Below are 24,368 nucleotides of genomic sequence, written 5' to 3' on the forward strand. Positions count from 1 at the left end.
CTCCATTCTTCATTTCTAAAATCTGCTGAGTCAGTTGCAATGCAGGGATGACATTAATTCCAGACGCCTCCTATTTGCCAGCTGGCTTCTGTTGCTCATTTTAACTTGGTCCCTCCATCTTTCAGGGCCTGGGTGGTCCCTACATTTTCTACTGATAGGGAAAATGGGGAGCAAAGAGCTCACATCTCTCCCCAAAGTTACCAGGGAGCTATTGGCAGACGCACCCTTCCCAGCTTTTTGTACTGTACCTAGCAGTCAATGATTTCCCCTGCAACTCAGGCAGACATGGTGAAAGCTCCCATGGCTCATCAATTTGTTGCTAAAATAAGAGCAGGACAATGAAAAATCAAAAGCATGGCCACACACTTTCTGAAAAACAAGGAGATACACAGGAAGGGCCAAGAGCCTCTTTGCCTGGAAAGGTAGAGCAATCCCCCAATTGCATGCTGTCTAATTCCGAGAGGGGTACTCAGGTGAAAGAGTCCACTGCAAAGCTGGGAAGTTTCGTGCTGTCTCTTTCAGGGCAGGAACCAGAGCTCCATCTGGGTGCAGAGCTTTTGAAATGCCTGTTTGGTGATGAGACTTGGGGATGAGGACCATTAAGGAAATCCCAGTAACCTGCGCTGTCCCCAGGCAGAGACCATTACAGATTGTAAGAGGAAGGCCATAGAAATTAGGTTCTAACCTGGAACCAGTCTCATCTTGCCCAAGCTACCTCCACTGGAAAGACAGACCACGGAGCTAGATCACCAGAAGCAGAGCATCTGAGAATGCATATTTGAGATAAAAGTCTTCTTAGCAGGTGACTATCCCAAACCTATGACAGTGTTCAGTATGACTTACAACTTGCCCCAGGTTATCTGAAATATTTAGGATCTTGAAGGTGTCAAATTCCCCCTCCCAAGTGCCCCTCTCTCTCCACCCACCCAATCAGCCTTGGAAACCACACCCGAGTGAGGGCTGCTTGATGCCTTTCAAAGCCCTTACTTCTGCGTCATCTCATTTTATAGAAGCACTACAAGGTTGGAAGAATAGAGACTGCCAACCCATTTTACAACTGGACAAACCGAGACTCAGAGGAAGGAAGTGATTCACCCCAGGTGACACAGCCAAGAAACACAGAGTTGGCAGTCAACTAAGGCAGTGCTGGTCACACCCAATCCCCTAATCAACGACACCTGGAATCTTGCCATCATCCTTGACTCCACCCTCTTCTTCATATCCCCACTCGATTTTGTCTACTCTTACATCTCTTAGTCATCCCTTCTCTCCCCACTTGAATCCAGCCTCAATCCCATTTTCTCAGATTGCTGAGTTTCCTACCCCATGACCCCTTCTCCAATTCAACGTTTAAAGCACCCTCCACCCCCCATTCCTTAAATGTGGGTTGTGCTTGGTGACTTCTTTCCAAAGAGGATGGTATGGGAAGTGGAGGAAAGGTAACTTTACACTGGACAAGGCTGACAATCACTACCTCCGCCAGGTGATCAAGGTCAATTCCAACAGCAATAGTCATGTTGGCAGTATGTGCCTTTGACAGGATGTCATGAAAACTGGCCCTTTGCCTCTGTGATCTTTTGCCCCAAATAATCCATAATCCTAGTCTAATCATGAGAAAATTCCCCAAGTGGGGAACATTTGACAAAAATGGGATCAGTATTTCTTCAAAACTGTCAAGGTCATCAAAACAAGGAGAGAAGTCCTCTTGTCACCTTTTTAAAAAGACTCAGTCATTAAGCAGAAACCAACCTCACCAGTGGAATAGCATCGTGTGATTGCAAATCCAGACCAATCCTAACCAGAACTCGTTCCCCAGGCCAGGCCACTCATGGCATTTCCTTGCTGGCTCGCCCTTCCCATAAACGGCTGCAGCCTGGAATGAATTCCTTTAAGACGTGAAGTGTTATTTCCCATCTGCTCATTTACTGGCAGGTGTTGCCTTTGGGACTGGGAGGCAGCTGAGGGTCCCCGTTTCCTCGCTGGGTGATGAGAATGCAGTCAGTCCATTGCACTTGGTTTCCTTCTGTGCGGAATGAGACTTTACTGAAGAGACCCCCTGCACAGTGCCTCAGAGCACGGGCCCCGGAGTCAGTCTGTTTCACTGCGGGATCCTGAACAAGGTATTGGACTCAGGCTCGGAGTCCTCCTCTGCACACAGGAATAAGACAGCACCCCCTAAGGCCTCTGTGAGGATTACCTGTGATTGTGGGTATAAATTAGTTATCACAGTGCATGGAACATAATAAGTGTTCAACAAATTGTACCTGCTATTGATTTCAGAGAGGAAGGGAGTGGGAGAGAGAGAGAAATATTAATGATGGAGAGAGAATCATTGACTGGCTGCCTCCTGCATGCTCTACACCAGGGATCAAGCCTGTAACCCAGGCATGTACCCTGACTGGAATTGAACCGTGACCTCCTGGGTCAGAGGTCAATGCTCAACCACTGAGCCATGGCAGCCGAACTGAAGACATAATCTTATTCTCCTATGTTTCAGGGAGACTGCTTCGTTATCTAGAATGTTTTCTATGCTTCTGCCCTGCTGGTTCCCATTTAGGTGTAAACACGTCCCAGAGATGTGTACTCCCCACTCCTCCTGCTTCTCTCCGCCTCCTACTACTTTTCTTAGTGCTATAATGGCACTAGTGTGGGGCCTAGGAAACAAAAAAAGAACTTAAAAGCTTAAATGAGTGCAGAGTGCTTAATTTGCAGTTTACCTACAAAGCCCATCTCCTGCTGTGGCAAGTGGTAGTTCCTGGAAGCCACACACAGTTTCCCTGTCATTAGTTGTCCAACACGCTGCTTCTCTGTAACTGGCTCCCACGACCTCCTTTTCCCACACATGTTCGTTTGCTCATCAGAATCAGTACTTGGCACAAAGCATGGGCAGCCTTGGTGCAAACACTCCCAGCAGGCGGGCAGCAGGAGGCCTCGCTCACAGCGTCCCTGGAGACTGGGGTGACTCAGGCTAAGGAAAGGCAGGGAGACCAGCTTCTTTGACCCCTCCCAGCCTTTCTCTGGCCGCACTCACTGGCTGGACTTTGGAGTACAGTCATGTACATGGAGTCACTTGCATCCGTCCTCTTGTAAGATGTCCCGAGGGTCAGTTCGCCTTTCCTGAGACAAAGCACTAGGTCCCTGCCATTCTTCTACACTAAGAGATGCTGTCAGCCAACGGTCAGCGGGGCTCCTGGGAGAGAAATAGCCCAGGCTCCAATCCAGTTCATCTGATTCTGCCAAGGCAGAGAGGTGCTAGGATTATAATAATGGAGACCGAAATTTCCTCCTGGTGAAACGCATGACGCACTGGCCCTGAGGTGTTACACCTGCCCTTTCTGTAAGCAGGTGGATCTGAGAAAGGGATGGAAAGCCAGCGTGGTGCCTTCTACTCCTCCCCCTCCTAAAGACTGATGCCCTGGCCACACCCCGAGACTGGGATGACTCAGGCTAAGGAAAGGCAGGGAGCACACCCTTCCTCGACCCCTCCTAGCCTTTCTCTGACCCCATTCACTAATTGAACTTCGGAGTACAGTCATGTATATGTAAATACACTGTGTGGCCAGATTATTGCGTGTTCAGAGATCATAAAAATCTGGCCACTCAGTGTACATTGAGTCGCACCTCTCCTCCAGGACAGTTGTTAGAAAGGATCTTGGACTAGGAGTTAGGAGACCGGATAGATTCCTGGTCCAGACTCCCCTGCCCTGTGCCTCCACCTCCCGGACATGGTAAAGAGGCTAAGAATATAGGTCCTCCTGCCCAGGGTGGAGGCAACGTGAGGTCATCTCCTCATGGGAGCCCCTATGGCACTAGCCGGGCATACAGAGGCCCGAGTCAGCTGAATGTCAGCAGACTGTCACCAACCTGGATGAGCGGGAATTTCTGCAGGATAACAAAAATCCCTTCTGGAATTTGATAGCGCTTTGTAAGGTCACCCAGGGATCTCAAATTGTCTCTGCACAGCACTTCCAAGTAGAAATGGCTCCAACAATTGAGCAGTGGCTTCGGTCTGAATCCTGCTGGCAGGACGCCACCTCTTTAAGGACTGCTCAGGAGTCACTTCTGTCCTGATTTGAGAGTGGGAGGGACCATGGTCCCAGTGGAGCCTTTGAAGGGAAGGCAAGTCATTAAGAGAGAGGATCGCCGTCTATTAGGGTCCTGAGACAGTATTTAGCGTAGGCACGGCGCCACCATAGCCTTCTCCTCCTAATTCCTATGAACACGTGATCCTCCCCATGGAGGTATATATTTGTTTTTCACCAGCATTTCTCCACCCTGACAAGCATCCTCATCATTTCCTTTCTACTGCTCTCTTGGGAAAGAGCCCATTAAAAGCCAAAAAACTATTTTTTTTAATGATACCATCAGACCCAGTTCATGTCTCACGTGGAAGTTTTCACAAACACAACTTGCCTAGACCTACGTCAACACCAGAAATTCACCAGAAATGGAGGAACAGGATCTGTCCCTAAGTCAGGACGCTAGGAGGGGTTTAGGGGACAGCTAGAAAGAAGGTAGGAGCCTGCAACTTCAAACAGCATGGGCTTTGGATTCATTTGTTCAATCTCTTGGCCACACAGCAACCGAATGATCTTTTAAGGACATAAATGCCCCCTAAGTAGATGTACTCAACTTTTGGTGTTGTCGCCCCCCCCCCCCCCCCCCCCCGCAATCTTCTCACTGAGTTTTTTTTAACACTGTGCATACAATTTAGCCATTATCTATTAACACTACTCCTACTAACCTGTGCTGTTCCATTAATTGTGGTCTGTTGACACTGAGAATGTAATTATTGTTCTAGTCCAGTGGTCGGCAAACTGTGGCTCACGAGTCACATGCGGCTCTTTGGCCCTTTGACTGTGGCTCTTCCACAAAATACCATAGCCCGGGCGAGTCTATTTTGAAGTGGCATTAGAAGAAGGTAAAAAAAAAAAATTGGTTCTCAAAAGAAATTTCAGTCGTTGTACTGTTGATATTGGGCTCTGTTGACTAATGAGTTTGCCGATCATTGAGCTAGTCCATCCTGAGGATACAGGTCCTTTCTTGTACAGCTCTTCTTTTTCCCTCCTGGATTTAATCATTTTCTTTTCTCCCACAGGCTGAGTTTCTGAGGATCAATCTCTGATTTTCTTGTAGACCTACCGATAATTCTTTCCAGTGCCCAAACTCATGAGATAACGTGTCAAACCTTCCCACCTGAAGAGAAAAGTGAGTGTTCTCAGTTCTGTTTTCACTGGAGAAAAGGACTGAGTCTCACACAGGGTAAGAGCTTGGCTCTATGTCCTCTGGGGACCTGCGGAGGCGTGATTCAGCCGATTCCAACCCCAGCTCGCTGGCTGCTCACCGCCTCTGGGTAAGAAGGCGCAGGCTATGGGCTGCACACCTCTTCACGGGGTACTGCTCCCCGACAAGAGGTGCCCCGGAGGGACACAACCCACAGGCTCTGTAGAAAGGGGACTTCCCAACTGGTCTGCAAACACCGCCCCTGGTCAGCTTGCACCATGCTGGCCCCCCACCCTAATAGCAGTGCACAGGCTCCTCTCTGTTCTCGCGAGCTGCTGTTCTCTGCCTGGCCTTGCTGCTTAATTCATATTTAGTAACTGGCTTCTTGGCCCACTTATTGTGCCAGACCACCACAGTAGTGCTGCCTCCTTGTGGTCCCATGGTTTTCATGGTTGGCATGGCCCTTTCCTAGGGATCTTTCCATCATGGTGGCATCTTCCAATGGTGAGAAGCCACTCTGGGGCTCTTGTTTAAAAAATCCAGGCTCATTCTGAGTCCTGCTGCATGCTGCAGGGATGAGACAACAGACAGGCCCTGGACCCAAAGAACGGCCATGACTCTCCTGCTGCACTGGAGGCTCGCTATGACGGCTCACCTCTGACATTCCCGGTGAGGGGTGGTCTCTCTCCAAAGCCCCTACCTTAGAATATTTCTGGAAATGCTCTGACATGTCAGCAATAGATGCTATCAGCACACGACGCCTAACAGATGGATATGAAGAGCTACTGCACTAATGATGGGAGAGGTGGTGACAGCCTGTCCAGGCCCTGGATGTGTCCCTCTCTCCCTGGTGCAGAAGCAAGGGGACCAGGTGAGCATGGTGTCCGGAAGAGAAGATGCAGAGTCACAGGGAAAAGTTCTTCTAAATGAAAAAGCAGTTCCGGAAATATCACACTTGGAACTCAGGAGGCCTGACTGGGGGTTATCTGGGGGCTTTCTGCAGAACGTCCACCAACAGCATTTTACTCTGAATTTAGAGCGAGGTCAGGTGATAATGGTATCCAGCACATAAAGAGATGGCACCACATTCTGGCCAACCCTTAGGATAAAGTCATCAATAAAAGATTTTGAAATTATTTTGTTAAACTTTTCCAGTTGCAAGTGAAGAGACCCAACTTAACCAAATGTACCGATTAAGCACTGTTATAAGAATGTCCAGGACGGAAACATGGTTGCCAAGCAAAGTACCTTATTCTGTTCCCACCCAATAAAACATAAGGGTAGATGTTCTAAACCAATGGTTTTCAAACTTCAGGTCTTGATCAACTGAAACATGAACTCAGATCAATGAATCATGACCAGCATATTTTAAAAATAGGAAAGAAGAGAAATAGCAGAGAGTAAAGGTAGGTGTTTTGGTTCCTGTGACATGTTAGCCGTTTATATGAATGTGTGCACCAGTCATGAATCCCCTTGTGTGAAAACGTATTTCTCACTGTGGCTACGTGTGGTGAGTGCTGTGGGAAGCTCCAGACCACAATCTGGAAGCCTTTCGGTTGAATCTTGCCCACAGATGTGTTTTGTTTGGCCTGCGCCAAGATATTTTGAAGAGAAAGTTGAGTCATTTGCCAACATTTAAACATCTGGAGATTGACATAATAGTCCCTATTTCTAGTAGTTCTTAAAAAACGGGAAGGTCTGGCTAGGCCGGAGTGGCTCAGTGGTTGAATATCGACCTATGAACCAGGAGGTCACTGTTCCATTCCAGGTCAGGGCGCATGCCGGGGTTGCAAGCTGGATCCCCAGTAGGGGTCATGCAGGAGGCATCCCATCAGTGATTCTCTCTCATCACTGATGTTTCTGTTTCTCTCTCACTCACCCTTCCTCTCTGAAATCAATAAAAATACTTTTTTTTTTTCCTAGGGAAGATCTGGCCAGGTGGCCTCTGTCCCTCTGTGGAACTGAGATGGAATGACACAGAGGCTCTCCCTTGAAAGAAGGCCATGCTGTTCAGTGTGCCCCAATTTCCACTCATTCAGGTCACTTGCCTAGTCCTTGGAAACATCTGTGTGTACAACCTCCAGTTCTAACCATCCTCAACTCATCCTGACCCTCTGGGTACCCTTGCTCATGACCACTGCTGAGCTAAGTGATGACTGGCAGCTCCTGCCACATCCAGTTGTCTGCACTTCCTCAGGCAGAAGTTGTACATCATTGCTTCTTCTTTGCCTATTTGACCACCTTTCTAGAATTTTCTCTTGACTTGTTGTACCTCTATTCGTCCTTTGAAGCCCAGCCTGCCATGAGCTTACAGAAGAATGAATCACTCCCTGCACTTACTTTAATAGTCCTCTGTACCATAATTACTGAGGTATCTGTCTTCCTCACTAGAATGTGAGTGCTTTCAGGTCCAGAAGTATATTTTGTTTCTATATCTACATTGCTTATCTCTTATTAGATTCTGAATAAACATTATATAAAGACAACCATCTCCCTCACCACATGCAGCAAAAATTCACTTATTAGTTCACTTAACATTCATTGAGCATATACTGTAAGAGCAAACAGTGTGTTATGGACATAGGTTGAATCAAACACCATCCTTAACCACAAGAAACTCATAGAGCCTCTCAAAGCTGATCTGAATGCTCCCTGTTTTATAGAGCCCCCCTTTTTTTCATTCCTTGAAATACTAACTCTTCATTTGAAGGCTCCCTGAATATTGTTTATACCCCTTTTATCGCCTCTATTTGATTCTCAATCAGCATCCCTCCAGACACTGGCTGATTCATTAACCTACTGGAGGGAGAAAGTCTTCAGAGTATCAGGTTATCCTGAGAATGTCTTGTAGAGAGTAGACCTCTGTCAACTGTGATGTGATCTGCGATGTGAGCAAGGAGACCGTTGCAAGGGTTTGCTGTTTCAGGCTGGGACCTTTACCCATGCTAGTCACGTTTCCAGGTGAGCAGGAATGGCATCACCGGACTCTACTTCCACTGTCCCCACTGTTGGCCTAAAGATGCTGTTCCTCAATGGCTGTCCAGACAGCGGTCCCACGAGTGGCACACAGATAGCAGTCCCACAGACACTCATCCAGCCCATCTTCATTTACAGGACCCTCTATGGACCTGGGAGCCATGGCCCCTGCCATTTTTCTGAGGGTACACAGGCCTCTCTCCCATTTTGCAGCAGACCCTCTTGCTATTCTTTTCTACCATTCTCTTTTTTTCTAATTTTTTAAAAATTCTCCCTCTATAATTTCAAACAATGCACAAGAACAGAAAGAATATAGACAGCTGGAATATAGACTGGATAAAATGGCAATAGGAAAACACTTCAGGCTTTATTAATATGTTTTAGATCCACCTCAAAGACTAAAGACACAGTTGTGTGAGCCGAACTATTGTATCTACTATCTTTGATCAAATGTGTCCAATGGGCTCGGAACCCCAGTAAAAATGCTCACCCAACTCTTCAAGAATTAGGAATAGTGCACTCCTGTGCCTTGTCCAAGCCAAGCTGAGCCCCAGGACTCATTCTCAGGTAACAGTGCCTTATAATTTTTTTCCACACTCACTCTGCCCACCCTCTGCACACCATATACAGTGGTGTCTCAGCTGCTCAGATCCCACGGATCTATTTTATTATAAACCATAGCCTCGTTCTAGACTGGAGGAGAGTCAGAGTGAGAAGGACGCCCTTTGCCTTCTCTTTCCCTTCTGTGCATTGTAAGCAAGAAAGAGTGAGCAAAAGGGAATGGAGAGGCTGCTTATATATATAAATGGTCTCCCCTATCTGCCTGGAGGACCGATTGTTTTACCCAGAGAAGCCATGGATTATGTAGACAGTGTCCAAGTGTGGTCCCTGGACCAGAAGCATCCACATCACCTGGGATTACTTGAAATGCAAAACCCCAGGCCCGTCCACAGACCTACTGAATCAGAAACTGGGAGCAGGGCTCAGAAGTCCATGTTTTAATAAGCCCTCCACGTGGTTCTGCCGCCTGCTAACGTGTGAGAACCACTTCCCTGGATAACAACTTCCCGGGAAGTATGAAGAAAGCCAACATCCTCACATTTAAGTCCAAGTCATCAAACAAGCCAGCCTGGTTGATTGTAGTGGGAGAGCAGCTCACCCCTGGTGTCCTCCAGGGCACATTGGACCATAATAGCATCAATCATGTCAGTGTGATCACAAATACAATGTTTTGGAGAAAGGAGGTCATGCATACAAATATTCATCCTCCCTACTGTTCACCAAACTTGCCCTTGAATACACAGCTCCTGCCAGTTTGGGATAAACATGCCCCTCGGTATGAGTCACCATCAGACCAACACACCATGAAATAGGAAGCTGGGCTGGTTTCTACTGTGGTGTGCCCAGATCAGGCTCAACCACAAAGGGAAGAAATCCTGCACCACTCACCCATCACTGACCCTTCGGCAGGCCTCTGGCTCTCTAGTGCTGCCTCTGGAACACACTCAGCATTTTGACTTGGGCAGACAAGAGCGAACAATTATCTCAAGACCCGCCTTCACACCCTCCAGGGCTGTGAAAATGATGACAGAGAGCGGCCCCCTCCTCAAAGTCAACCAGATGCCAAGACCTCCCTCTTGGTAGGATATTTTTCCTTCAACCCTTTGGGAAAGCCGATTTGTTGTTCTTTAAAAGAGGATCTCTGTGATGCAGCACCCATGGTCTCATCCTTCCTGGGCCGCCTCCCCAAGTCTGAGAGTAGCTGACAATGAACAGGGCTGGCCCATCTGCAGCTCCGATGCCCACTGTCCCCATGCTTTTACGTTCACTCCTCAACAAAAATTGCTCGCAAGGGTATTGGGCAAATGTTAAGTCCATGTGCTCCTTCTCTCAGATTTACTGACACAGTCAGCCTCATGTCTAACCATGGAAATGAAGTCTTTCTTTCTGGGTAAACATTTTGTAGACATCAATGCCTAAGAGGCAGAGGGCATTTATTATGACTTTTTTTTTTTTTTTTTTTTTTTTTTTTAATGTGAAGAAGTTCTTTCCTTTCGCCGTGGAAATCCCATCGCCCAGGCAGACCTGCGGAGAAGATAAGTTGGGCGGAACCTACTACCGGTTTGAGTGGCACGTTCATTTATAAAACAGTAAGAGTGATCTATGCCTGGATTTTTTTTCTCCAGTAGAATATGACGATAAAAACTGGAGCTCCTTCCAAAGAAGCAAAGCTCACCCTGAGCAGTGGGTAGAAGTCACCACCGATCCAGACAATTTATCCTGAAGCTTGCAGCATCACTGTCTCCTTCAGTCAACAGCTTCCCTTTAGACCTTACTTAGGAATGTCCTCGTCATCGGTATCCCCTTGAAAAGCTCAGGGCTTTTCACGTCCAAGATGAAGAACCTAGAATATTCCAGGAGCAAGTAGGGGTGGGGCATTGAGTTCAGCCTGGGAAGCAGTGTTGGAAAACTGAATCCAGGAGTGACCACTCTACACTAAAGAGGAAGGCTAAAATCTGAACAGAGCATAGGAGGAGCGATTACACTGCACAGACAGACCTACTGTTCTCAGACTTCTCCGAGGATGGAAGAGGGATGGGTTTCGCTGGCCTTGGGCAGTGTGCAGGCGCCTGAGTGGGCCGTGTCTGTGTGAGGGGGGAGTTTTGGGAGGAATGGAATTGGGGAAGGGAGATTCCATTAGAAGCAGTAACTCTCTGTTCCTCTCCAAGTGGCTTTACAAGACCACAAATGAAGTCCACAGACACTTGAGGAGAGACAGAGTGCTTTCTGAAGCCGCACAGGTGGCTGAGGTGCTGCTTAATTTCCCTGGTGTTTATTTAGGTGCAGGAGTAATTCTAGAAGAATGTGCAGAAGGGCTGGGCCCTGGACAAGCATTATAAGGAAGCAGAATTTGAGTTAGGTCTCTGACAAACACAAAAGGAGACTGTATATTTCTCAGGAGGGCTGGAGGGGCAGGATGACTGAGGTTAGAGAGGGAAAATATTCACCATGATTATTCAAACAGGAAAAATGGGCGGGGCTGGGGGGAGGGTTAAGGGGCAGTAATAAGTACAATGAGCACAGGTCTGGGAGGCAGACAGGCCTGGTTAGGACATCAGCTCTTCTACTTTCTAGCCAAGTGACCTCTGGAGGGTTTTTCACGTCCTTTACGCCTCCTCTTCCTCATTTCTTAAATGAGAGGAACACAGCCCACCTTCATGGGCTACAGATCAAAGACACTGTATGTAAAGCTCTCAGCACAGAAGCTGCCGCTCAGCATGTAGTCAAGAGCCAGCAGGTTTAAAAACAGCATTAAAAATAAAATGACATTGGGTGAGACAGGCATGGGGAGGAGGTCAATTAAGAAGTTGGGGAGATGCCTCAACAATTAGCAGGAAGCCTTGACCTTTACCCTTGTCACTCAGTTAGGTTTTTGAGCTGGAAATATGATGACATCAATGTCCTAAGAGGATTACCTTGGTGCCAGTCTGTAGGACACATTGGAGACACAGTACACCACTGTTCTCTGAAGCTGCCAAGAAACAAGATTACCGTGTGTGTGTGTGTGTGTGTGTGTGTGTGTGTGTCCCACACACCTGAGTATCAGGTCGAAAGTGAACATGTCTTCTTGGAAGGAGGACTGGAATGAGCTTCACTGGATCCCACTCTACCCTACGGGCAAGTAGGACCATCCAATAGTTGTATCGATAGTAAGCTTTCCGGAAACAAAACAAACAATGATGACTCTCTCCCTGGCTGCTCAATTCTTACTCTCTCACATGGCTTATAAGCCATAAGCATCCTTATCATTTAAATTAGATGAGTGTTGACATAACTTGATCTTTAGTGTTTGTTTATTCTTGTTTTCTCTAACAAAGAGATAATGAACCCCTTTGTGTATATTTCTCACACTTGCACTGGAACACAGGCAGGCTAGACAATGATAGCTTTTAAGTGAGAACAGAGGCTGCCTCTGGAGTTTAGGTTGATGAGAGTGTATTCAAGGCAGACAGATATTGACTGATAAACCCACACAAATCTCTCCTGCTTCTTTGTTACAGGATCTAGCAGAGACAGGTCGCCCTTGAGCACATCAGAGAACCAACCATTTCATCAAGATTCCTGGATCAATGGGTGTCTGCAACTGGAAGTGAATGGACGCCTGGTTAGGAGCACAGAACATGACGAGGGTCAACGTATGTTAGCAAAGACCACTACGCACTGGCCGAGGTGAGATCCACCAGTGCCAACCCCAAACCTGACAGATACATGGAAGGTTTACCCAGGAGAGAAAGCAATGGCGAGAAGCAGAGTGAACGAGACCACCTCTAACTGGTGAGCACGCCAGGGTCAGACCTTCAGACGGCCTTCCGTGCTCCCAGGATGGATGTGCCATCCCCTGAGCTTGCTCAGGGGCCATCGAGTCAGCTCCAGGAGGACGGAGCGAGGCTTCCCTGGAGCAAGAGGAAATGGAGAGCACTGGAAAGATCTCAGAATCGAGAAGACATGGGTTCTAGTCCAGCTCAGAGAACGGCCAACCTGCTCCAACTGCTTGAGGATCTGCGGAGGCGCAGACGCTAAGTTACACTGTGGACGTTAAAGGTGGGCACAGGTGCTGCCTCTATGAGGTTCATTGCCTGGTGCCGGAGGACTTCCCCACACCTGGTTCACGCAGCCCTGATGCACATGTGCCTTCCCTGGGACACAGGACCCCAGCGTGTCTGAGCAATTCACGTGTCTCTGAACCCCCATTCTGTCACCTCTAGGATGAAAGCCTGTGCTGCCTGCTCCCCTGTGTCCTTTCCACTTTAAAAGCTATGACGAGCCTGGCCGGTGTGGTTCAGTGGTTGAGCGTCGACCTAAGAACCAGGAGATCATGGTTCAACTCCCAGTCAGGGCACATGCCCAGGTTGCGGGCTCAATCCCCAGTGTGGGGTCCCTTCACCTCTGAAGTCAATAAAAAAATCAATAAAAAAATAAAAGCTATGATGAAACTCCTTTCTTTCCATGGCAGCTCTTACGTACCTGCCCTCCTCTGCTGTTGGCTGAGATTGGTGCGATCGGAGGGCTGGGAGGCAGCAGCATGCCCTGGCACGGACCTCGGCATAAAAAAGGAACAGCCTGTAATCAGTGGCTGAGATAATATGAGTATGTGACCTCTCGGTGGCCCGCTCAGCATTCTAGTCGGAAAGAGGCTCCTGAGGTGTAAAGCAAAAGCGAGCCCGGGCAGTCTGGGAGTTGAGAGGTCTGCAATGGCTTCGAGAAAGAGCTGCTATGTGGGGACTGCAGATCCACAATGCGTATACCACCCAGCGAGTGTGGCTCCCACCGTCCCACGGGGGCGCCATGAAAAGTGGGCGTTTGCCATCCTCTTTCCCATCACTCACAAGTGACTCCCATTGGAAAAAAAGACTCAGATCCATTAGCAATAGAGAGGTCAGGACCAGCTCCTTCTAGGTAAAAACGAGGGGCGGGGGAGCCCTGACCCTGTACGAGTCACTCCGAGTTCCTGGAAGCATCCCAGAGAGATAGGGAGGACTGTTAGAAGCACTCTCACATGCACGGAATCATTCCACTCAACTGCCACACACTCAGAAGACCAAAGCTAAAGCAAGTGGTTGGGAAAGATACGGGGGAGCAAGGGATGGAGCAGAACCATGTTCCCTTTGTCCTGAGGTGTCTGCTCTGCTAGCCCTCACCATCCTGTTCTTTACCTACCCACTGTTAGTATAAAGAACCCGACCCGAGTTTCCAGCTGCAAGGATCGGTTTGAGTTCCGCCTGTTCACTTCAAAGTCACTCCCAGTAGGGGCTTTCAGAGGACCTGGATAGAGATAAATCTTTGAAATGGTTCAAGACATCCCTAAAAGAGCAGCCGTCCATGTGCATGGAGAAAGATAGGTCCCACACTAAAGAAACGTGGGACAAGACAACCAAGCTTCCAAAGAGCAAAATTAAAGGGTGGATCCTCACATTATAAAATATGGGGAAGGCCCCCAAGACATTATGAAGAGGAAAAACTTACGTCTCAGAGCAATGATCACAAAAGAATCCAATTTTTGTACTTCTATCATCTATCTATCTATCTATCTATCTATCTATCTATCTACAATATCTATCTGTCTATCTATCTCATCCATCCACCTATCTATCTCCCATTTAGAAAGACACACATATTAACCATCTTTCCTCGAGTAGGCGGAATGGAGGCCGACAGGGGAGGGCTGAGCTTTCACTCCTCACTATTCTCCTGGAGCATTTCACTTTCCCACCAGAAGCTGTATTTATACAGCACTGGATCATTAAAATCAAGCACTGCTGTGTTCTTTGCCCTTTCCTGGATAAACGAATAATTTAAACTGTTTAATTCACTGAGAGATTTCCCTTCCATGTCAGGACCACGCCCAGTGCGTAAGAACCCAGCACCTGTGCAGGGCGCCCCGCCCCCTCCCTTCTCTCAGGCTCCTTGGGAGGTGATCCGGCTCTTTGCCACCCAGGGCTGGTACCCACCACATCCTTTCAGACGCCCGGAGGAGTGATCGGGCGATCGGGGACACGGCTGAAATGCCAGGTTGTCAGACAACAGCCCTGAAACCTACAGAACCGCCCGCGGCTGCTTCCAGCGGGTCCCCCACGAGGCTCCCGCGTGTCCCAACCACCACGAACCCGGGGGCAGGACCCTTCCAAGGCACATCTTAAGGAAGCCGCTGATCTGGGTGGGGAATAAGGCTGGGATGCGGGCAGGTCCGCAAGCCTCCAACATAACCCAAGATTCAAAAATGCAATCACAATGCAAACGGGCACGTACCCAGGACCTCAGCTGTGCAAACCCCCCAACCATGCAAGGGAAGGGCTTCAGACGCCGTGGCTACACGCACGGTTCATGGAAAGCCAGGCTTCACAAGACACACACACACCCTCGCACCAAGAACATGTCTGCCTGGCTTCCCATTGATCAGCGTCCATTAGGTGGCCGAGCCCTGCGGCACCAACTTCTGCAGCCGCGCGCAGCGATCGATATTTATCGTTACCTTTCTCCTTCACCATGGCAACCCGGTCCCCGGCGCAGCGCGGCGCAGCGAGCAGCCCCGGAGAAAGAGGAATGAAGTCCGGCCGTGGGGCGCGCCCGCCCGGGAAGGCTGGCTGGCGGGCAGGCGGGCGGGCAGGCGGGCGGGCAGGCGGGCGGGCAGGCGGGCAGGTCCTCCGCTGCAGAGGCTGCGAGGCAGATCGCCGGGCATCCACTCGCCCAGCCCGGGACTTCTTCCTAAAAGCCCGCCCCCAGCGCCGGGGCCGAGCCCGCGCCCGCCCCTGCGATCGCCACCGCGCGGCGCCGAGCCCTGCGCCCTGCGCCCTGCGCCGCCCGCCCGGGGACTCTGCCCTTGGGCCGAGCCACTCGCTCCAGCTGCCGCCGCCGCCGCAACAAATGCAAAATTCCACCACCGCCCAGATCTCTGGCCGCGGACACCACCTTGCATTCCCCGGCCCCTCCCCAGGGAGGGTTGGCTGTCTGCGAAATGACGGCCCGAAGACAGAAGAGGGGGGCCCGCCGGGGAGGGGGCGGTTCCGATCGGTAAAACCCGTCAATGGTTAGCTGATCCGTTTCCCAGACCTGCTGCGCTCACGGCTTTGACAGCTTCTGTCAGACACAATCAATAAAATTAGCCAACGGGATGCGAGTGGCCCCCTTCAAGTTCATGTTCCCCAACTTCTAAGGTCCTGGAGGCTCAATTAGGATGAAAAATAAAGAGAGGCGCTCCATTTGCCCTGCGGGTCCCGTCCCTCCCAGTGGTTTACCTGAATGGGGGCGGAGTGGGGACTGGGACAATGACTGGGAGCCTGGGAAGGGGATCTTTTCAGGATCCAATTCCGCCTCCAGGATCAAATTCTGTATCCAAGGAAAGTCCCCACGTACCCAGTTAGGCAGGATTCTAACCTCCACCTTTCTCCCCTTCATGGGACTTTTCTGGACCAGCTCCTTGGATGTGAGGGAGGAACCCTAGCTACAAAGTGAGGGGCAGTCACAACGCACCACTCGCCAGTCTGAGCCTGACCCCAGTGGCCTTGGCTTCTAGCAAGGCTTTCGCGGAGGTCGCTCTCGCAGGAGCAGAGGAGGTGGGGTACATTCCACCCCCTGTCTCCCCAACCCACATGGTGTGTTGCACCCCCACCGCACTCCTATACATCCAGCACGCGGGGCCGGTGTGAAGAGCAAGAGGCAGAAAGACAGGCGCAGCCCCACTGCCGAAGAGCAGCAGATGGCCGGCGCATCTTTCCTAACCGCAGCGCACCGCCAGCGCGAGCCTGTATTTACTGCAAACATTGTAACTGTTGGGTCCGGGAGCGCCAGGGGGATAGAAAAGATGAAGCCGGCCCACCACTTCATCTTTGACTCGGGGGGTTGTTCACATAGCTGGGCCAGGCCTTCCGTGGGGCTTTCTGATGGTTTGCAGTCGCAGTTCTCAAGCAGCTGTGACATGCCTACCTCTGTGACTCAGGCCTGTGCTATTAATAGCTTGGGTGTCTCAGGAAGAGGGCTAAGTCCACTCCAACCCCTGGTCGCCTTCTCTGTGACACATACTTCACCCACACGACTCCCTGCCTCTGCGGCAGCCCTGTAGAACCCTGGTTTTCCTAAGTCAGCAGCCAGCTGGAGTGTAAGCACCCAAGAGCCTTGAAGTGGCGTCTCTACCCTCCATTCAAGCAGGAGAGCAGCAGGACCTCCAGTCCAGAGAGGTGGGCAGGGTGAAGAGTACGGAGACCAGCCCTTTGCCTTCCCCCATTTCAGTGGCTGAAACAGCACGTGTCTTCTTTTCCACCCTGACCCCTCTCAGAGCCCTGAAGGGGATGCTGACAAACAAAATGAACCTCCAAGAGAGAGCTCGAATGAGTTTGGTGCTGGGGGCCTAGCTGGTGACTTTATTTGATTATGTTTTTGCTCCATAAATAGATTAGCACCTCATGGAGACGCTACTCTCCAAGGCCTTCCTGTCATTCAGCTCAAAGCCAAGGGAACAGCGTCCCCTTCCCCTTTCCCTCCCTTCCCCCTCCCTCTGTCCCTAATGGAACGTGACAGTAAAATGCCCCAACCCAATCACACATAAGCGTTCCAGATACTACCAATGCAATTAGTTCCATTTCTCTTTTACTCAGGATGGCCATTTTGAGCCCTAAGGCTTAAGCTTATTAATGAAATCGGTTCCTTACGACAGTTCTCAACCTACCTGCCTGCCCCTTTGGCTAAACTGGCTAGGCCCTCTGGGTTAGAAAGGTGTGGAGCCGGGAAGGCAGAGTAACAGCTGGTGCCCATTCATCTGCAGAGAAGCCTTTTCTACAGGAAAATACTACAGAGAGGTCGGGAGGTCCCCCCTCCCGGGTTTTCCACGGAAAGAATTTTCCTGTGCCGCAGTCAGAGTGAATGAGTCACCAGCATGGAGTTGCTCAATAACAGTCATATGGCTGAAGTCCTACCCCGCCCCCCCCACCCCCCCAAACAATCCGACACTGCTACTTAGGATAAAAGCACCCACTCTGCACTTTCCAGATAACCAACCAGGATATTACCGAAGTTATTTTTGGAATGTGGGAGAGTAAAACCAAATTGTTTTTGTCTCCTGGCCTGGGGCTGTATAGTTCAGACCTTTCTGAAGAAAGCAGTGAGAGATTTTCTACTTTACAGTGAACGCTGCAGGAAGTGCAACAAAATGCCATCAGGAAAACAATGAGAAATGGACAGCTCCTAAGACTCTTCTTATTTCTAGAAATGATTTCCAAAAAACTTAATCTCATTGCGTTTGGATGAGATAAGACCGCGCGACAGACACTCACTCGGGATTTCATTTGATGCTTTATTGTCCAAACTGACTCCCGGCTGCCTTTTCATTCACTCGCAAAATGAAGCAACAACACTTGTCCACCAGGGACCAGAGGACAGAAACCATTTTGTTGGAGAGAAAAGCCTGGTGAGCACACGGCCAGCTGGTTCTTGGCAGAACTCCAAGAGTGTGTCATTTCGCCAGAAGCCATGCCAATGGAGAGAAACGCTACCTCCTGCAAACAAGCGACCTGTCCGAGTCCACTTCCTCATTGCTCTCTCTCTTCCACGGAGCCGGGGATTGCCTGCTGCTTGTGCACCTGCAGGGCAGGAAGCTCAGTTCCCCGTCATGGCCAAGGACCCTGGGTTTCCAGGTGTCACCCTTCCACACCTTTGGACGCATTAGCAAGAGAGCCCTCCATGTCCTTCTGGCAGAATTCAGCTGGAAGCAAACTCAAGAATGAGTTCCTCGTGTTAATGAAAAAGCCATTGAAACCTGTAAAGAATTTTAGTGAGTTTATTTGAGCCAAACTGTCGACATATGCTGGGAAGCAGAACCTCAATGGATTGAGATAATGCTCTGGAGAATGGTGGGTTACATTTCTATTTATACACTGCAATCAAAGGAGGGACATAGGTGGGTGACATGAAATTCATTGGTGATGGAGTAAGGAGGCGGGAGAAAGCAAAGCGGTGGGAAACCCCTGGGACTGGATAAAAAGTAAAATGACGGATGCGTACTTAGGTGAGTACAGGAACAATTAACATGATAACAAAGGAATTCGAGGCATCTGTCCTGGTGCCCACCACATTTGGTTGTGCCCCAGGGGCTCCAGAAAAAGGGAAGTTACGAGTTACCCAGACATCTCAGAGATATGTTATCTTAGAGGCAGGAAGGCAAATGGGCTCAGTAAAGAAGATCTAAATTGATCTTTGTCAGGTGAAATATCAGTCTTGGACATGTCTACCCACTATGACCTGTTTGTAGTTAGATATTTAATTTTCAAACCATCTTTTGTGGTTATTTTATGTCTCTGAGTTTGCAAGACTGCCATGCAGGCCTCTCCTGAGCTTGTCAGGTTAGCATGTGGCTCTTTTCCTTCACACTCGCTTGCTTTCTATTTCATGTTTATGTCTGTCAGCCTCCCTGTGACATTTATGGAGCATCTACTGGATGTCAGGTGCTGGGTTGGCAAGTGTCAGAAGAAGAAGGGAGAAAGCACTGCTCGGGAGCTGCTTACCATCTAGTGGAGAGGATGCACAGACGTACATGTAGGTTCTCAAGGATGTGAGGAAGGTGCTGAGACAGAAGAAGGGTGCATAAGGGGCAGGGCAGGCTAAGCCCAGCAGGAGAGGGTCCCAGGAGGACAAGACAAGTCAGGGCTGCCAAGTAAGAAAGGGGGAAGCTCATTCCAAGTGGAGGTCATAGAGTGAGAAGACATCAATTGGTTCCTTGTTCATGGGAGAAGGCAAACTAAGGCTGGGGTGGTTGGTAAGAGGGAGCCCTGGAGGGTGAACCTTAGAAGTGATGTGGTTGGAGTCTTAAAGCTGAGCCATCAATTTCTATCCAAGTTAAGACAAAAGAATTTGGCTGCATTTCAAAGTCCATTGTGATCTCTTTCCAACCATATTGCCTCCTCCCTGCAAAATGGGTCATATTGATGAGCATGACCAGTTTTTAACAGACTGCTGGCCATGTAACAGATGCCCAGAAAGTGTCCACGCTGATTAGTTTATCTAAATATTTCCCTGGTGAACTGGATAAAATGACAGCCATGCAATCTCCCACCCAGCACTTTGTGTAGCACACCGATTGGTTTATGCTTCTGTAGCAATGGTTTCCTGTCCACAGCCAGCTGTGAACTCCATGAAGGCAAGGATGGTTTCATGCCTTTCCGGACTCTCAAGAGCACAGCTTGCAGACATTCAGGGACAGAAATACTCAGGGTGCCTAGATTCTCTGGAGATGAAACCTGAGCTGCAGCCAGCTCCCTAAGTGATTATGGACCACTGGCCTGGCACACTGGCCTGCATAAAGGGAAGGAAATGGGCATGAGATTTACAAACATCCTGGCACTCACTGCAATCTCCATGAAAAATTTATTGGAAGTGATGGTTCCAAAGTTTCCTACCGTCTGAGAAAAATTCGTAAATGTCTGAGCCCTCTTGATCCTACTAACTCTCTTGTCCTCAACCGAGAATTCTTAGAATTTTTTCCATATGAATCTCACAGAACCAGTGTCCAGCAGAGTTCTTTTCCACGAGTTATTAAAGTAGATTTCACATTTGTTTCCAAAACTTCCCCCATAATCTTTCCCAGAAACCACTTCTGAGTAATGGGCTGCAGCTTGAGAAAATTACAAAAATTTTCTGAGGTATATTTAATGTCCCCTATAGATAATCCACTAAGGATAGAAACTATAGAGCACAAAACCAGCCATTTTCCCACAAGTGTACTGGAACCTGTTAGAATTCAAAGGATTTTTTATAGTAAAGAGAGTTTCACAGATTTTAGCCTAATTTCAGGTACATGAGAAATTGAGAAGTACAGAAATAGCTCTGAGTTCTTTAAAAAAAAACCAAACAAACCAGTTTACTAGTAGCTTTATCCTTTAGAAATATTTTCCAGGTTAAAAAAACAGTTATTAGGATCTGTAAATACAGTTATTAGGATCTGCAAATGATCACTTTCTATAATCTAGAAATGCAGTGCCTTCCCTAACAACATACCATCTCTCTGTTACTTAAATGTCACCCGTGTGCCTAACTGTCCAGCCTAGGATGTGCCCAGCAGGCCAAGATTCTAAGGCGATTCGCCTATCTTTTGTTTTGTTTTGTTTTTTTAATATAATAAGCCATTAGATTTTTATTTTTTTAATTTCTTTATTAATTAAAGTATTACATGTATCCTTATTCCCCCATAACCTCCAACCCCCCATTCATGCCCTTACCCCCCTGTTGTCTGTGTCCATTGGTTAAGCTTATACGCATGCACACAAGTCCTTTGGTTGATCTCTCCCCCTTTCCCCTACTCTCCCCTACCTTCCTTGAGGTTTGACGTTCTGTCGGTGTTTTTCTGTCTCTGGATCTGTTTTTGTTCATCAGTTTATGTTGTTTATTATTTTCCATAAATGAGTGAGATCATGTGATATTTATCTTTCTCTGCCTGGGTTATTTCACTTAGCATAATGCTCTTCAGCTTCACATATGTTGTTGCAAATGGTAAGGACTCTCTTTTTACCACAGTGTAGTATTCCACTGCATAGATGTACCACAGTTTAATAAAAATCTGCTGATTATTTGCCTATCTTAAAGGGTCCAATAACTAATGAAGGCCAAGGTATCAAGAGAGAAGAGAGAGCAGTGAAGGATGTGCACATTTACTTTTGTGAGAGATTACGGGCTCTTTGAAGGAAGGGACTGTGTGCATCTCTGCAGCACACGGTGACTGGCACAAAGTAGGGATGCAATATCTGAGCAATGCTAAGGAGTGAATGTTACCAGCTTACCACAGTAAGTCCAACACTAGACAAGTATTCATTTTTACTCTTAAACAGAATGATTTGAGAATCTGACTAAAATAAAAAAATAAATTCAGTCTCATATATAAACCAATTAGTGATTGCTCCAAAGTATTTGCTAAGATGCAAACTAACAATTCTTCTGAAGAGAAAGCAAGCTGCAAAGGAACCTAATCAGAGAGTCGTTGTGTGAAGCCCCCTTACTCCCACACTGTCATCCTTTACAGAGTGCTCACTGTGGCCGGCCACCATGCCAGTCCCTTGACCTGCATCACCTCGTTTAATCCTTATAACAAGTGGATGAGGTCATAACATTATACTTTACACTGAAGGAAAGAGTTAAATTTGCTAGAATTTAAAGCCACAGACCCTTCTTTGACTTGGATGGGCCTTCCCTTTCACCGAGGTCATGAAAGAGCCCCCCCCCCCCCCCAACACACACTTTTTGAGTCAAGATACACTCAATGCATTGATTCCTTTGGCATGTCCAAAGGACCTGGCACACTGGAATTGTTGCACGTTGCCCTGTCTGTGTAAAGCAATCTTCTCTCTTGATTCCTTACCCTCTGTTAGCTCTCAGACTGCTTAGAATAGAACCTGCCAGGTGAACAGCATCACCTGGGCCTACTGCACTCGCTGTTGGCTGGATGGGAGAAGATGGTACCCAGGCCCACAGAGCAAGTCCCTCAAGATGCAAGTCAATTATCCATCGTGACTAACCGTTCTGGGGGAGCACCATTCCTCTGGTTGACATAGAGAGACGATTACAAAAATTGGAGGGAGGGGTCACAGCAGTTTTGTAAGGTTTACGAAGCCTACATTTGCTCCCCTCATTTAGTCTTACAGTGCTAATTATGCCCTGGCATGCACCCAGGAAGCAAGGTCTCTCATTCTCCTCAGCCATATTGGCCATCATACGAGAGACAGGCCAAATAAGCATGCAAAGTGCATAGCCATTCCTGCATTTGCTTCCACAGGAAGGGGTCATGACCACCCAGCACACACCTCAGCGACTTGCCCCATTTTTTAGTATGAAGAGAAAAGGAACCATGCCACCAACTCTGGTTTGTAAAAACTATAACTTGTATGAAAAAACAGGCATGAATTGCATGCACATGTAAGATGAAAACCAGAGTCCTAAGGCAGACTTGTCAAGCTTGCACAATTCCTTAGAAATGGGTCAAAACCCTGGTGTCCTACCTCCTGCCCAGTGGTTGTTCCAAGACGCCACACTGGCCACACAGGCGGCCTGGTCTGACACAGCAGCATTGGAATTCCAGCTGGGCCGCGGGCCGAGGGACCTTGGGCGGATTGCTTTCTGTGTGTGTGTGTGCTTCAGTTTCATCAGTGAGTGGTAATGACATGCTCCAGTCGTGCGGTTGTGTGGAGGCCGGGCTGGCTTCATGGACTCACCACCCGTGTAGCTGCATAGGGCTCTGTGCTCAAAAGGGTCTCCATTTAATGTTTTGCTGTTGACATACTTTTCTCTTTGAACCTGTGTTTTGTAAGTGAAGTCCAGTGGGAGCACACACATGAGCAGACAAGATACATGCAGTATGTGTTGCTGCTGCCCCATTCACATTTAGTGCTGGCAATGCCCGTGAGCACTGAATTCCAGCGGATCCACGATGTGTGGGAATTCAGGGAGACTCAGAGGCAAGTGTTTCACATCTACGATCGACTAAACAGGGGTGATGAGAGGTCAGTTCCCATTCAAACCAGAAGGTCTGCCTCAAATGCACACGGAAGGCAACGGTGTTCCAGGAAACACAAACAACCGAGGAGGTTTATCACATCTTTTCTTACCCATGTTCCTGACTGTATTAGCCAATCGCCTCCTCTGACAACGATGACACATTCCCCTTGCCTCTTGCTCCTTCCTTCCTCACTGAGCCAGAGGTAGAGTGTCGGTGGAAAATGGTAGGAATAAAAAACAGTGGCGTTAGTTGTGGGCAAGAATCCCACCCTTCCGAAAAGAAGAAATACATATGTGCCTACGATCTATGAAATATTAATTGTGTAAGTTCAATGATACCATGTAGGGGTGAAAGAATGTTTTATTTTTATTTAAAATGCCCCTCCACAGTATAAACATACAAGGTAAAATTCATGTTAATAATTTAATGTGTTACTTTAGCCCAGCCGGTGTGGCTCAGTGTTAAGCGTTGACCCATACACCAAAAGGTTGCTGGCTCTATTCCCTGTCAGGGTGCATGCCTAAGTGGCAGGCTTGAACCCCATGAGGGTCATGCAGGAACAACCAATCGATGTTTAGCTCTCATCAATGTTTTCATCTCTCTCTCCCTCTCCCATCCTTTCTTTGTAAAACTCAATAAAAAGTCTTTTTAAAAAACACACAAAAATGTTGCTTTATTTAGGACAACAACTTTGTATTTTAGCACCTTTAACGGCACTTTATTCCTATGCTTTGATTGAATAAGGTATCCTCTCGCCCAACCCCTACCCCATATTTTCCTTTTGCACCAAACCCTGTCAATTATGTACCCAGAATGAGGTGAGAATGAGAGTTGCTCTGTATGAAATGGAAGTGCTGGCAAGGAGGAGTGTGATGAAGGGTAATGATGATGGGTATTATTTAGTTTTCACTGCTTCATCAGTTTACAACAGAGTAAGATAGAGAGTGGTAAATCCTGTGGAGAAATATCCAAGCTGGAGGGTAGAGAGTGTTGGGGCAGGAAGGTAGTTTTCAGTGAGCAGTGGAAGAAGGCCTCTTTGAAAAAGCGCATCTGAGTAAGCATGTCCTGGCTTCCTAGGAGACCTCTCTGTGCTTTTGTCACTATACATATATTCCTGCCCCTTGAATTGTTCGTATCTCCT

The 24,368-nt window shown here is 48.3% G+C and overlaps 1 protein-coding gene across 27 annotated transcripts in view; it reads right to left on the reverse strand.

The window, feature by feature from the left end:
* The window catches only part of ABLIM1 (actin binding LIM protein 1), a 219,402-nt gene that overhangs the window by 111,616 nt on the left and 83,418 nt on the right, over positions 1 to 24,368 (reverse strand). The window contains exons 1-2 of one of the 27 annotated variants that reach the window (XM_036439147.2): positions 15,379 to 15,532; positions 15,230 to 15,327 (exon numbers count right to left, since the gene is read on the reverse strand). The exons of the other annotated variants lie outside the window; for them this stretch is intronic. Coding sequence (XP_036295040.1) covers positions 15,230 to 15,245 — 16 coding nt within the window. The 5' untranslated portion in view covers positions 15,246 to 15,327; positions 15,379 to 15,532. Of the gene's footprint in view, positions 1 to 15,229; positions 15,328 to 15,378; positions 15,533 to 24,368 lie in introns of those variants that run through there. 27 annotated transcript variants of the gene reach the window in all.

This window comes from Pipistrellus kuhlii, unplaced genomic scaffold (genome assembly GCF_014108245.1).
Source record: "Pipistrellus kuhlii isolate mPipKuh1 unplaced genomic scaffold, mPipKuh1.p scaffold_m20_p_15, whole genome shotgun sequence".
In the NCBI taxonomy this organism is placed as follows: domain Eukaryota; kingdom Metazoa; phylum Chordata; class Mammalia; order Chiroptera; family Vespertilionidae; genus Pipistrellus; species Pipistrellus kuhlii.